Source organism: Carcharodon carcharias, chromosome 32, assembly GCF_017639515.1.
Source record: "Carcharodon carcharias isolate sCarCar2 chromosome 32, sCarCar2.pri, whole genome shotgun sequence".
NCBI lineage: Eukaryota > Metazoa > Chordata > Chondrichthyes > Lamniformes > Lamnidae > Carcharodon > Carcharodon carcharias.
Genome location: NC_054498.1, coordinates 5,612,768 through 5,626,064, shown reverse-complemented (window position 1 = coordinate 5,626,064; position 13,297 = coordinate 5,612,768). Strand labels below are relative to the sequence as shown.

The window sequence follows — 13,297 nt, the reverse complement described above, 5'->3', positions numbered from 1 at the left end:
TCTAACATCTCAGGGAGGGGTCAGGTTATCTTCAGACTAGTGAGACCAACAGGAAATGTTTAGCGTTCATCAGTTTACTTTTCTGAAATAAAGCTTCAGTTGTGATTTGTCTTGTGAAGTATGACAGATGCATTGTATAATCTTTCTGTATATAAAATTGATGCTATTTGTGATTACCAGTAATGTGAGGGCCATTGCAGTTGAATAGCCTCCCAATGGTCATCATCAGAGGGACCTTGGTGTGCATGTCCACCAGTCCCTTAAGGTAGCGGGACAGGTAGATAAGGTGGTTAAGAAGGCATATGGGATATTTGCCTATATTAGCCGAGGCATAGAATGTAAGATCAGGGCGGTTATGCTGGAACTGTATAAAACACTGGTTAGGTCACAGCTAGAGTATTGCGTGCAGTTCTGGAATCCGCATTATAGGAAGGATGTGATTGCACTGGAGAGAGTGCAGACGAGATTTACCAGAATGTTGCCTGGGCTCGAGAGTTTTAGTTATGAGGAGAGATTGGATAGACTAGGGTTATTTTCCCTGGAGCAGAGGAGATTGAGGGGGGGACATGATTGAGGTGTATAAAATTATGAGGGGCATAGATAGGATAGACAGAAAGGAACTATTCCCCTTGGTGGACAGATCAATAATCAGATGGCACAGATTTAAGGTAAGGGGCAGGAGGTTTAGAGGGGATGTGAGGAAGAGTTTTTTCACCCAGAGAGTGGTGGGAATCTGGAACTCTGCTTGAAAGGGTGGTAGAGGCAGAAACCCTCACAACATTTAAGAAGTATTTGGATGTGCACTTGCGATGCCAAGGCATACTAGGTTATGGGCCTAGTGCTGGAAAGTGGGATTAGAATAGTTAGGTACTTGTTTGACCAGCGCAGACTCAATGGGCCAAAGGGCTTTCTTCTGTGCTGTAGACCTCTATGATTCTATGTTGGCTCATACATGAAGAATGAGGTCCTAGCTGAGATATTGGAGGGCAGCCATAGAAATGTCCACCACAAGCAGTCTGGAGGGGCAATATCTAAGAGCCACCAGCTCAGTGGTAGCTCTCTCACCTCCAAGTCAGAAAGTTGTGGGCTCAAGCTTCACTCTAGAGACTTGAGTACAGCATCCAGGCTGATACTTCAGTGCAGTACTGAGTGGGTGCTTCATCAGTCCGTGGTGCCGTGTTTTGAATGGGCCATTAGGCCTTAACACTTGCTAGGGAGAAGGTAAAATCAGGCATATTATCCATGTAATTGCCTCTGGAACAAACATAAAGCCCTAAGATGTACAAAAACAAACTGAATTTCAGATGTTAACCTCAATCCAGTATGCATTTTAAAAAAAGTCTTTTTTTTAAAAAACAGATTTATTACACATTATGTACATAAACACAGGCAGTTCAGTGCACAACACAATCTCTCAGTTCCAAAGCTAACAGTATTTCGGTACAAGTGAAATTTCACATCTCTGGGAACAGAAACTTCCAAATATTACCAATAATAAATGTTGATGCTTAAATCATATCTTAATGTAAGTTGCAACAGTCCAATTCAAAAAGGTCTTTTGACATTAACTCATTAATTAAAGTAGCTACCATTTTACCAGGTTGAAGTAAATTGGACAAATTTGAAAAGGAGGAACGTAAAAATATATATAAGGAAGGGGGCAAGAAAATGAAATCAGAAATAAAAGTTCGTATTGAGGAGTACTGATGAGATGGAACAAATCGCCTTTTCCTGTGTTGTCATTTCTGATACTTTATATTTTTTAGTTCCAAGATCACCCTTTAAAATTGGTACTTGTAAAAAAAAAATTGCCACACTTTTAGAAATAAATAATATAAATTGTATGTTAATATTAGGGAGAATAAGGTGATTTCATGTGCTTATGTATTTTGGAGATAATTTTAATCAGCAGCTTATATTCACAACTTTGCAAAAGCTATGCATTAAATGGGGAAATCACTGAGAAACTAAAAAGTACCTGCTTTGGAATGGTTCACTGTGATACAGATCAGCGAGGTTCTGTGCTCAGTCTGTCCCAAGTGACCCGATTATAGTCAGGGCAATAGTTGAGGGGGGTTACAATTGGTCTCAAACACACTAGAGCCCTGGAAAGGAAAGATCAGTCGAGGCTCCCACTCCCGCTATATGTCTAGTTGATCCTGCTGTAAAATATGTTGGTATTTATTAGGCTTCTTCATTTAACCCCCAACCCAACTCCGCTCATCACCATGCTCGAATGTTTTCTGTAACAGGCCCCCACATCAGCCTGAGCCAGGAGTTAGTGGCTTCAGGAGAGCAGAAAAGGAAATTAGGGATATAAAAGATACTTTCAATGAATATTTTAATCCAAAGGGTCTATTAAATAAATGCATTCCCTCAAACACAATGTGTGTATCACAGATATTTAGAGATTTCATGTGTTTTCAGCACAGAATACTAAAGCCTACAGATTATGGTGTAAAGTAAGACTAAATTAATTCAAATAGGCCCTCCACACTCTCAGTGCAGCAATTTTGCTGCTGTGCATTAATCTACACTATATTCCAAAAGGCAAGGTTAAATATTTCATTTGAGATCCTCTGTCAGAAAGGGAAGAGACTCAATGCAAAATATTAACCTATTTTATTCTCTCTTTCAGGTGCGGAACTTTGATAAACCCAAATTCCCAGTATTCCCTTTTATCTCTGCAGGCCTTCACTTGTCAATGTTAATGTTTGACAATTCCTCAAAAAACATAATTCTGGTTCTCCAAATCTGCTCCATTCAGAAACTGGTGAGGTCTCACTGATCAAGTAACGAACATTGTTTACGTTCTTGGTTGTCCGAGGCACTGGTCATGAGGGGAACAAGTCAATCTAATATGGAATTCCCAACGTCAGATCAGATTACCCTGTCATTATCTCAATACTACTTGTGGGAGCTTGTTAACAAACTAACTGCCACTCCTGTCTGAGAAGCAACAGTGATTACACTTTGAAAGTCGTTCATTGGCTGTAAAAGGGTGTGAAAGGAGCTGCACAAACACAAGTTCTTCCTGTCTAATCTCCAAACTCAAGCCTTCTTCCAAAAGCTGTCCCAATGCAGTGTGAATCCAGTTCTCTTGGGCTTTAGTTGAAGCAAGTGTGTTGCATATTCTTTACTTCTGCCTCTTCAGCTAGAATCCATTCTGACCTCCCCCAAATAAAAGTTATATCCACAATCAAATTCCTCTGCCAAGCCATCAAAAGGAGGATTTCAGTAGATCCAGCTCACAAATCAAATTTGCACACTGCTACTTTATAGGCCCAGTACCTCAGAAAACATTGGCCACAGCTGAAGTTTAAATCTCAAAAATGTGCCCATAGTTTCTTCAGATATGAGTGACCCCATGCCTTTTTTTGTTATCAGTTAGTTTGAGTGAGGTTGAGGCAAGCCTCTCTTTTGTCTTCTTGGCTAGATTCAATTTCTCCCCAACTCTCTGTAGCTCTGTCACTGAGGAAGCTGGTGCATTTTCACGATTCTAACAGAGATTCCAGCATGCGAAAGCTGTTTGTGATCGCCGTGGTAACAAAAACAAACTTGTATCCTGTGGGAGAGGAAAAAGAAAGAATAGGTTTGGTTGCAGTCAAATGTAATTTCCCCCTCTTGACAAGCAACTGTACGAAAAGCCATTTTGGTCGCCCTCCTCCTCTTCTGAAGCCTTTGAGTCATGTTTGAGTGAAGCCCCGGCCGCATAGGTGCAAACTGCCTGTTAGAGTGCGAGCGTTAACAGGCTACCAGCCGTGGGGACGGGGGCAATCCGAGTCAACCGGGTCCTTCCCTTCTCTACCAAGCATCCACACACACACAGATTTTTCAGTGGATGGCCACTGGACAACAATCAGGAATGGGGACGTGGGATAGTTTTGCTTCTTCTTCCTTCCCTTGTCCGGGGATAGTGACCACAGAACGATACAGAACAGAAGGAAACCCTTTGGCCTATTGTACCTGTGCCAGCTATTTTGGGAGAGCTGTTCATTAATCGCACTCCCTGCTCTTTCCCCATAACCCTGCATTTTTTTCCCCTTTTATCCAATTCTCTTCTCAATGTGATTGAATGTGCTTCCACTGCTCTTTCAAGCAATGCATTTCAAATCACAACAGCTCGTTAAAAAAAAGTTTCCTCATGCTGCTTCTGTTTCTTTTGCTAATCATCTTAAATCTGTATCCTCTGGCAACCAAACCTTCTGCCACTGGAAACAGCCAATTGCATCACAAAATCAATAAATTCAGAGGAGGCCAGTGAATCCAGGAGCTTCTGGTCCCTATAGCAGTGACACACTTCTACTGAGCCACCGGGAGCGCTCAGCCATCGGTCTTGTACCCAGAAGCTAAATATTTTTCTTTTAGATCTACACAGCTCTCACTTCTCCAGACTTTTCCTTTTGCCATTACAGAGGTGCAGCGTCCCACTTTCATTTATACATTTAAAATTAAATTAAAAATTAAAAACAGAAAATGATGGAAATACTCAGCAAGTCAGGCAGCGTCTGTGGAGAGAGAAATGTTTCAGTTCGATGATCCTTCATCGGAACTTTCTCTCTCTCCACGGATGCTGCCTGACCCGCTGAGTATTTCCAGCATTTTTTGTTTTTACTACAGAGTTCCAGCGTCTGCAGTATTTTGCTGTTGTATGACACATTTAAAACTCAGCTTCATAGGAACAATCATGATAAACATAGAAACTAGGAGCAGGAGTAGGCCATTCAGCCCTTCGAGCCTGCTCCACCATTCATTATGATCATGGCTGATCATCCAACTCAACAGCCTGCTCCCGCTTTCTCCCCATATCCTTTGATCCCTAAATGTCAATGGAAAAAGCTGAGGAGACTTGTGCACTTGCTGATACCAGATAATTATTGTTACCTTTCTCTCTGCCCAGGAACCTCAGTGCTGCAATTTCTGAGAACGTACAGCCCCCGAGAAACACCACAAGGATGACTCTCTGCGCACTGCAACAATACCCCGCATCCACGGATCTTTCTAGAAAAAAAACACGGATAGCACTTCAGACATATTATCAACAATGAAACCTGGGTCATTAGGCGTTGAAGTTACAAAGTACTTTTTATTCCCCACCCTCCCTCTCCCATCTCCAAACTACACTGCCTCTGATGCCTTACAGTTCCACTAGAGCAGCCACTCATAAGTATCATGCACAAGTGATCGATTCTTTATGCACGAGCCTTGACAAAGGGTCATAACAGGTTATTCTCTTTTCGAGAAAACACAATCCTTCCTCATCCGACATCCAGTCAAACAGCCACTCTTTGGCTATGCTCATATGAGGGATTAGCAAGGAGCTGGAGGGCTTTCAATGTCCATGAATCTGTGCTGAAGCAGCCCTTAGCATCTTTAGAAAGAGGATGAGACCACAATAGGAGGGAGACAGAAGCAAACACAATGATTTAGGGCACTCAGGAGAGAGCACCACCATGTAAACAAATGACAGATCTGAGCAGTTCAGAAACGTACCTATAGTGATAAATTCATTACTGTTTAGGAACCGTGACACCTCCTCCATTCCTGACCAGCCATCACGCTCCAGCACCTGATGGATTACAAGGAGTTGTCACACTGAACATGGGGGAGAGAGAGAAAGAGAGAGAGAAAAACAGCACAACCTGCATTTATACAGCACCGGTATCACAGCAAAATAACCCAAGGATCTGTGTAAATGGAAGAAATAAATATGGTCAAAAGTTAAGAAAAGTGACTAAACGTCAAAGAGAGGTGAAAAAGTAGCTTGACGGGAGGGGTGTGATGGTCAAAGGCAGTGTCACTAAGGAGAGGTAGTGCACCAGCACACTAGTGTTGGAAGCACTTAGTGCCTGAGCTGAAGATGATACAACTACGATGTGTGGGAAAGCAATTCAGCAATAGATGGCCAAGAAGTGCGCTGACAGAGAAGGGGAGTGTCAGCTCCGTGCAGAGTCAGTGATGGGGGAGTGTCAGCTCCGTGGGCTGACAGAGATGGGGAGTGTCAGCTCCGTGCAGAGTCAGTGATGGGGGAGTGTCAGCTCCGTGCAGAGTCAGTGATGGGGGAGTGTCAGCTCCGTGCAGAGTCAGTGATGGGGAGTGTCAGCTCCGTGCAGAGTCAGTGATGGGGGAGTGTCAGCTCCGTGCAGAGTCAGTGATGGGGAGCGTCAGCTCCGTGCAGAGTCAGTGATGGGGAGTGTCAGCTCTGTGCAGAGTCAGTGATGGGGAGTGTCAGCTCTGTCCAGAGTCAGTGATGGGGAGCGTCAGCTCTGTGCAGAGTCAGTGATGGGGAGCATCAGCTCTGTGCAGAGTCAGTGATGGGGAGCGTCAGCTCTGTGCAGAGTCAGTGATTGAACACATTAGTACTGTGCACAGAATTACCTGGAAAAACTCAGCAGGTCTGGCAGCATCGGCGGAGAAGAAAAGAGTTGACGTTTCGAGTCCTCATGACCCTTCGACAGAACACTCCCCAGTTCTGTCGAAGGGTCATGAGGACTCGAAACGTCAACTCTTTTCTTCTCCGCCGATGCTGCCAGACCTGCTGAGTTTTTCCAGGTAATTCTGTTTTTGTTTTGGATTTCCAGCATCCGCAGGTTTTTTTGTTTTTATTATTATTTTAGTACTGTGCACATTTGTGTGGTTGTGAGTGCTGGTGCTGGGCACTGTGATCGGCACTGTGATCTCACACGTGAAAGGTTTTCCTGACGAAACGTGCTTACTGTTATACCCAATCAAAATTCAGGAAATATATGCCCTACAAACTAAACCAATTCATTCCACAAGAGCCAATGAAATGCATTTAAACATTTCAAAATATGCAGCTTCATACAAGTTTAATTAAATAGGACAATAGTTCTCAGTTTGGCCTTCCATGTTGGGTTTATTCACCTTGCTGTGTAGATCTATGGATTGTCTTGTCTTGTGTTGGACTGCACAGAACTCACCTGTTCTATAATCTTGCAGCTCAGTGGAATATATGCACCACTGAATACATAGGCCATGTCCCGTGGCACCTTCAGATCATACTCTTCCTCAGCGCGGGGGATCTGGAAAGGGACAGAAGATGTTGAGTGCTATGGCACAGGAAACAACACAAACAACTGAAAAGGGCACTCAGTGGAGTGCACAGCCATGCCACGCTCTGCTAACTCAATGTTATTACAATTACGCAGATCTTTCTTGAGGCCTTTCCCTGCCTGGCTGATGCTCTGTAACTAGAAAGCTGAAATGAAGGAATCTTTTTGTTAGGAGCTTCCATCTCACCGAGGAGACGTCAGCCCAATCCACAAGCAACAACCTGCTCTGAAAACGCTGCTCACATTTTGACAGCTATGACAAACTTCATCATAGCAGCACAGACAATCCACAATATTCTAAATAAAACCCGTAACTATTTAAAAAAAAGTCAATTTGCCTTATCTCCCAACGTTAACGGATCTGTTTAAAAATTCCGAGATCCAGATCTGCACCTTCGTCAAAAAGCTATCTGTTCTTCCTTGGGTATACCCTATCTACGTACCAAGTTTTGTTGAAATTCATGCATCATTTTTGAAATATGCGTAGAAACAGGCTAACAGAGGCAAAAACATTACCTCTGCTCACATTCAGTAGCAAAAGGTAATCACAGAATAGTATGGCACACAGATGTCATTCAGCCCACTGAGTCTGCACCATAGTTTGTAAAGGGGAAGAGTACAGTGAATTTTCCACAATGTGAAAGTGCAGTAGTCAGAACTCCAGGTATGATAGATTAATTCATTACAATAAAACAAATAACCTTACAGATGCAATAACTACTAGACTGCTTAGTCAGAGTCTGACGTAGGTTTAAAATATCAAAGTGGGAAATAGTCATACTGCTCATTAAACATGCTCCCTACAATTTGCCCCATAATCGACTCTGCTCAAACCATTCAATCACTTAAAGAGATAACCAACCACACTGAATGTTGGCAGGCTGGTTCACGACGGGAAGCATCACAATGAGCCGAATTCTATCCTCGCCAGTACAATCCAGTTGCTGAATAGTGATCAGTGACCTCCCCAGCCTAGGGGTTCTAAGCTAAAGCATCAGTCAGTTCAGCACAGACTGAAGTGGGGACTCTCCTGCTGAGAGTATTGATCAGTTCCACAATTGGTGGAAAGAAAGAAAGAATTGCATTTATATAGCACCTTTCAAGACCATCAGACCTCTCAAAGTGCCTTACAGCCAATGAAGCACTTCTGAAGTGTAGTCATTGCTGTAATGTAGGAAACACGGCAGCCAATTTGTGCACAGCAAGCTCCCACAAAGCGCAGTATAATTATGGCCAGATAATGTGTTATTGTAATATTGGCTAACGGATACATATTGGTCAGGACCCCAAGGATAACTCCCTTGCTCTTCTTGGAAATAGATTATCATGGGATCTTTTACATTGAACAAGCAGGCAGTTGGGGGCCTCGGTTTAATGTCTCATCTGAAAGACGGCACATCCAACAGTGCAGCACTCCCTCAGTCCTGCACAGGAGTGCCAGTTTTGACATTTGTACTCAAGTCCTGGAGTTGGACTTGAACCTGAAACTTTGTGATTCAGAGGAAAGAGTGTTACCCACTGACACAGTTCCACAACAAATGGGGCATTTATCCTGTGAAATGTCAGGGGAGCTTGGGCTTTGTTTAAATTTTTAAAATATTGTTCCAAGCCGCCTATACTGTTTCTTCCAATGCTTACCAGGTTCAGCCGTTTGCTCAAAGCTCTGAAATGGCCTTTCCTGGCCAGCGATGAAAAGGCATCGGTCAATTTCCCTGAAAGTAAATGATTCAAATTTCACTTACAATAATTATAAAAAATCACCAGGGAGGTAAACCAGCAACATGCATGCAGCGGAAATGGGACTCAGAGGTAGCATGGTGCTGGAGCTGTAATGTATGGCATTGCAAGCTGTGAGAGCTGTCTTGAGCTTGTACCATACACAGCTTAACAAACAATGTCAGCATTAGTGAGACAGAATTTCACAACCAAGGAGACAGAAGACTAGGGAATACATTAAGAGCGAGAGATGGCGAGTTATTTCATCATGAGTCATCACAGGCAAGCCCAACCCTAACCCCACTGAATATTCAACCATATACATTAGACAAAAGAAATTACTAAATTGTATTTTACAACTTTGGGACATTCCAAAACATGCTATTGCCACTGAAGCATGTTTGAAGTTCCAATGTAGGCAACAGACAGCCAGAATGTGTACAGCAAGCTTCCACAAACAGCAACATGATAAAGATTCAATAATCTGTTTTACTGGTGTTGATTGAGGGATAAATATTGACCGAGGCACTGGAGGGAACTCCTCTGCTCTTCAAAATAGTGCCATTGGATCTTTTGCATCCACCCAAGGCGGCAGACAGGGCCTCAGTTTAATGTCTCATCCAAAGGCACCTCCATCAGTGCAGCACTTCCTCAGTACTGCACTGGAGTGTCGGTCTAGATTATATATTCAAGTCTCTGAAATGGGACTTGAAACCAGAACTTTCTGACTCAGAGGTAAAAGTGCTACCTGCAGACGTCACTGTAAGAAGCAGGAACGTACTGTGCTGTAATTCATTTACCTCCATCAAGCTGAGGTTAGACAACCCTACACAATTCCAAGGGCCTGGTATGAATGGGTCAGTTCCACACTAGTGCTCACAAACTGAATCATCAGAAGAAAACATTTTTAAAAATGATGTAATAAAAAGTTCAGTTTTTGAGAATCTGGTGCACCTTTCTTTGTCCCATTATGACACTGTTAAAGCCTTGCCTGGGTTGAAAGCTATATACGAGACAAATAAAGCTCCTATGACATTCGAACATCTAGTATATCACCACTTTATGCTTCCAGTGTCTCCTTACCGACTGCTTTGTCCGTCACGAGTTTGCCCATGGTGCTCTCCACCGCAGTCAGAGTCTCACCTGGCTGCTGCTCTGTCAGCAATCCAATTTGTTTCAGACTGGCGAATGTCAGGATGTGATCATAACCATAACTCTGGAGGGGGATAAATGCGAACGGGTTACAGATCAGGACAGTGACCACTGGTAGAGAATGCCAAAGGGAAGTGGTCTGTTCACTGCTGTTAGATGTCCTGAACACAATTGTCATAAAAGGTGCAATAATGATAAACTCATCAACAAACCCCAAAGAAGGTTTAATTGGAAGCAGCTGAAGTACAATCAGAAACTACTTAATCTGGTTACATCGATCATTTAATTTGACACTCCCGCTACATTACAACAGAAGTCAATTGTCCTACAATCCTGAAGCTCACTATTCATATTAGTTACTCATAGACCAAGTCCCAATCTGTAAAATCAGGAACTGCAAAACCAACAGTTTTGTTATATTCAATTAAGGCAAGTTGGCCAGGTTCCCGGTGAGCTGACATTTACACCGTGTCAGGGTGATCAATAATGGATGGTGACTGAGGTCGGCTGTGGAGTAAATATCACTGCTTGCTTCAATCACATTAAGGCTGGATTGTGTGTCAGATCGCATTGTCAATTTCATAGGTGGGTAGACAATGTATCGGTCAATCAGAGCCTTTGGGTGTGGGTGTCAATTTCACCCTTTGTTTAACGTATCAATTAGCAATGGGTAACTGAGTGGGGCAGCCTGGCACAATGAGTACAGCCGTGAGAATGACACTAAGAGCAAAGGTACAGCAGGTCAACATAATGTGGTTTTGGTAATTGTGAATTAAGCACAATGTCAGTACAATCAGATTCTATTGCAGCTCTGTCTGATGCCTCCAGAAGAACTGAGGTGCATCTGTAAAGGGACGTTTGCCTCAGCCACTGCAGGAAAGACAAATGTGCCGTAGCATCTTTTTTGGATTTGAGCAGGCTGAGCAATGCTTCTTCCTGACCACTTCCACCCTTTCCTCTCTTCTCCATCCCTCTCCAGACGCCAACCTCCCCACCCCAGGATCTCTCCAACCTCACTCTCCCTCCCTTCCCCCTTAATCCATGGCTTTTTTTTAAACCACTGGGGAAAGGCAGACAGCAAAAGATAAAGTTACAGATTGCAGCTCCTAAGCAGTGTTCTGGATAACATTCTTCCTTCAGTCTGTAACATCAAAAATGGCTTAGCCCTTACCCTCTGGGTCAGAAGGTTGTGGGTTCAAGTCCCACCCCAGAGACTTGAGCACATAATCCAGGCTGATGGCCCAGTTGTCGGATGAAGAATCACCAGCAGGGCTCAAAGTTGGCCACACTCCAACAACAAAAAACTATCCAAACAGCTCAGACTCCCGACCACTGCTGTAACACTGACATCTTTTTTTTGCCTACCTGCAGATACTGAGTTTTCAACGAACGGTAATCCTTAGAAATCAGGCCTGAGGGGAAATAACAGGAAATATGACATACAAGACAATGATCAGAAGAAAAAAAACAGCAAAATGCTGAAAATCTATAATAAAGACAGCAAGTGTGGTACTACAAAGGCCTGTCAACTTCCATAAAGAGAAAAGATGGGGGAGTCCTTCATTAGAAAAAAGATTCATCTCCTTAGAGCAAGGAAGCTTACGGGAAGATTAACAGAGGTGCCCAAAATAATGAGGGGTTTTGGTGAATATTGAGAAACAGTTTCGACTATGGGAGGCGAGGGGAGTAACCGGTCCAAGATAAGAATCAGTGGGGAAATTTGAAGAAATTTCTTTACAGAGTGAGTCATTGCGAGCTAGAATGCACTGCCTGAAAGGGTGGTGGACACAGATTCAGTGCTAACTTTCAAATGGGAACTGGATAAATATTTGAGAAGGAACTATCTGCAGGGCTGTGGGGGAAAGAGTGGGGAGGGCCACTCATTGCATAGCTCTTTCAATGAGCCAGCACGGGCACCATGGGCCAAATGGTCACCTTCTGTGCTGTGTCATAACTATGATTAGAACACGATCTCCAGCTGACCTCTAGCCTTGTTTTTTTTTCAGGTGCTGGAGGACCTAGCAGCATTTTCTGTTCGTATTTCTGCGTTGTTATTTTTCCAGTGGTGTTTTAACATTTTCTCCAGTTTTCCTCCTTTTGGTATTAGCTCCCTTAAAGGGGTACACTTCCACAGCGGGTGGTTGTACCTCAGTTCCTCACTCATGCAGCCAATAACCATATGTGAGCCACAATAATAAATGTTGACGAGCTCCACAATGGTGAAGAACATCACGGACCACGAAAACGTAGCCCACATCAGGTGTCCACACTTGTCCATTTGTTGCTGTGTGTTGACCAGAAGTGGGAACCCTGCCTCCCTTTCCCTTCTGTACTCCAAGGGGCTGCAGGGAATTGCAGCAGCCCACTACAGCTGAAACTGACAGCCGCCTATTCTATATAGAACAGAGAAGGTGACGTTATCTTTAAGCCAGCGCAAGATAAGCACTTAAAACTCCAGCACCATCCTGTTCTGGGCCATCAAATAGACTGGCAGGCCAATCTATAATATTACTGTGTATGGTGCTCAAATAATATATAGTTTTCATCATCTCTATGGAAAGGGGATATTATCGCCCTTGAGAGAAGAGCAACGGGTGACACCAGGTATCAAGAATCCAGGTTATGCTAACGTTAGTTGTGCTGAGCTAATTTTCTTTGGAAATGAGGTGACTTCAAGGTGACATAATTTGAAGTTTTCAATATTATGCAGGGAATTAATGCAGGCTAATTATTCACAATGGCCAAGGGCCGAAATACCAGAGGACAAAGCTACACATTAGGAAAAAAACAGGAAGTCATGCAGGAGTCTTTTTCTTACACAGCTGCTAATATAGCTGTGGGGTAAATTACCAGTGAAGGACACTGATCTCTAATAAGAGAAAAGCTTTCTCCTGTTGCTTAAAATTCCTGTGTTCTATCAGAGCTTATAGTTTAATGATAACAGATCTTTACAGTTCAGACTGACATGGTTGCTATTCAAGGAATCATTTAGACTGTGAAGGCTTCAGACTCACCATTTTCTGTCAGTGAAAGGAGACACATCAACCGAAGACTCTCGAGTGGAGAAATCTGAAAGATCAAAACGAGTCAGGGATAAACTGGATCCGTGCAGGAAAGTTATGAAATATAAAACGTCAAGATCAGAGGGTTGTCATTCTTCAGAAAGACATTTTCTTCTCCTTGCCCCACTAAATTGCCCTCCAGCACCTCGTCAAACTGACAGTCTGAACAGTAAGTGTTGGAGGGGTATTCAGCTTGATTGCAGGGAAATCACAGCCAGATTCAGGCCTCTTCCAGTGTGTACACAATGGCACTTCCAGCAGTCACTGCAGGTTAACCGTCAGGAATGGGAACCC

The 13,297-nt window shown here is 43.3% G+C and overlaps 1 protein-coding gene across 2 annotated transcripts in view; it reads right to left on the bottom strand.

Moving 5' to 3' along the window:
* Positions 1-1,342: 1,342 nt before the first annotated feature.
* The window catches only part of vps33b (VPS33B late endosome and lysosome associated), a 34,701-nt gene continuing 22,746 nt past the window's right edge, over positions 1,343-13,297 (bottom strand). For both annotated transcript variants that reach the window (XM_041178551.1, XM_041178552.1), the window contains exons 16-23: positions 12,956-13,010; positions 11,307-11,353; positions 9,873-10,005; positions 8,712-8,785; positions 6,942-7,043; positions 5,494-5,569; positions 4,885-5,001; positions 1,343-3,565 (exon numbers count right to left, since the gene is read on the bottom strand). In XM_041178551.1, coding sequence (XP_041034485.1) covers positions 3,492-3,565; positions 4,885-5,001; positions 5,494-5,569; positions 6,942-7,043; positions 8,712-8,785; positions 9,873-10,005; positions 11,307-11,353; positions 12,956-13,010 — 678 coding nt within the window. In that variant the 3' untranslated portion in view covers positions 1,343-3,491. The remainder of the gene's footprint in view (positions 3,566-4,884; positions 5,002-5,493; positions 5,570-6,941; positions 7,044-8,711; positions 8,786-9,872; positions 10,006-11,306; positions 11,354-12,955; positions 13,011-13,297) is intronic.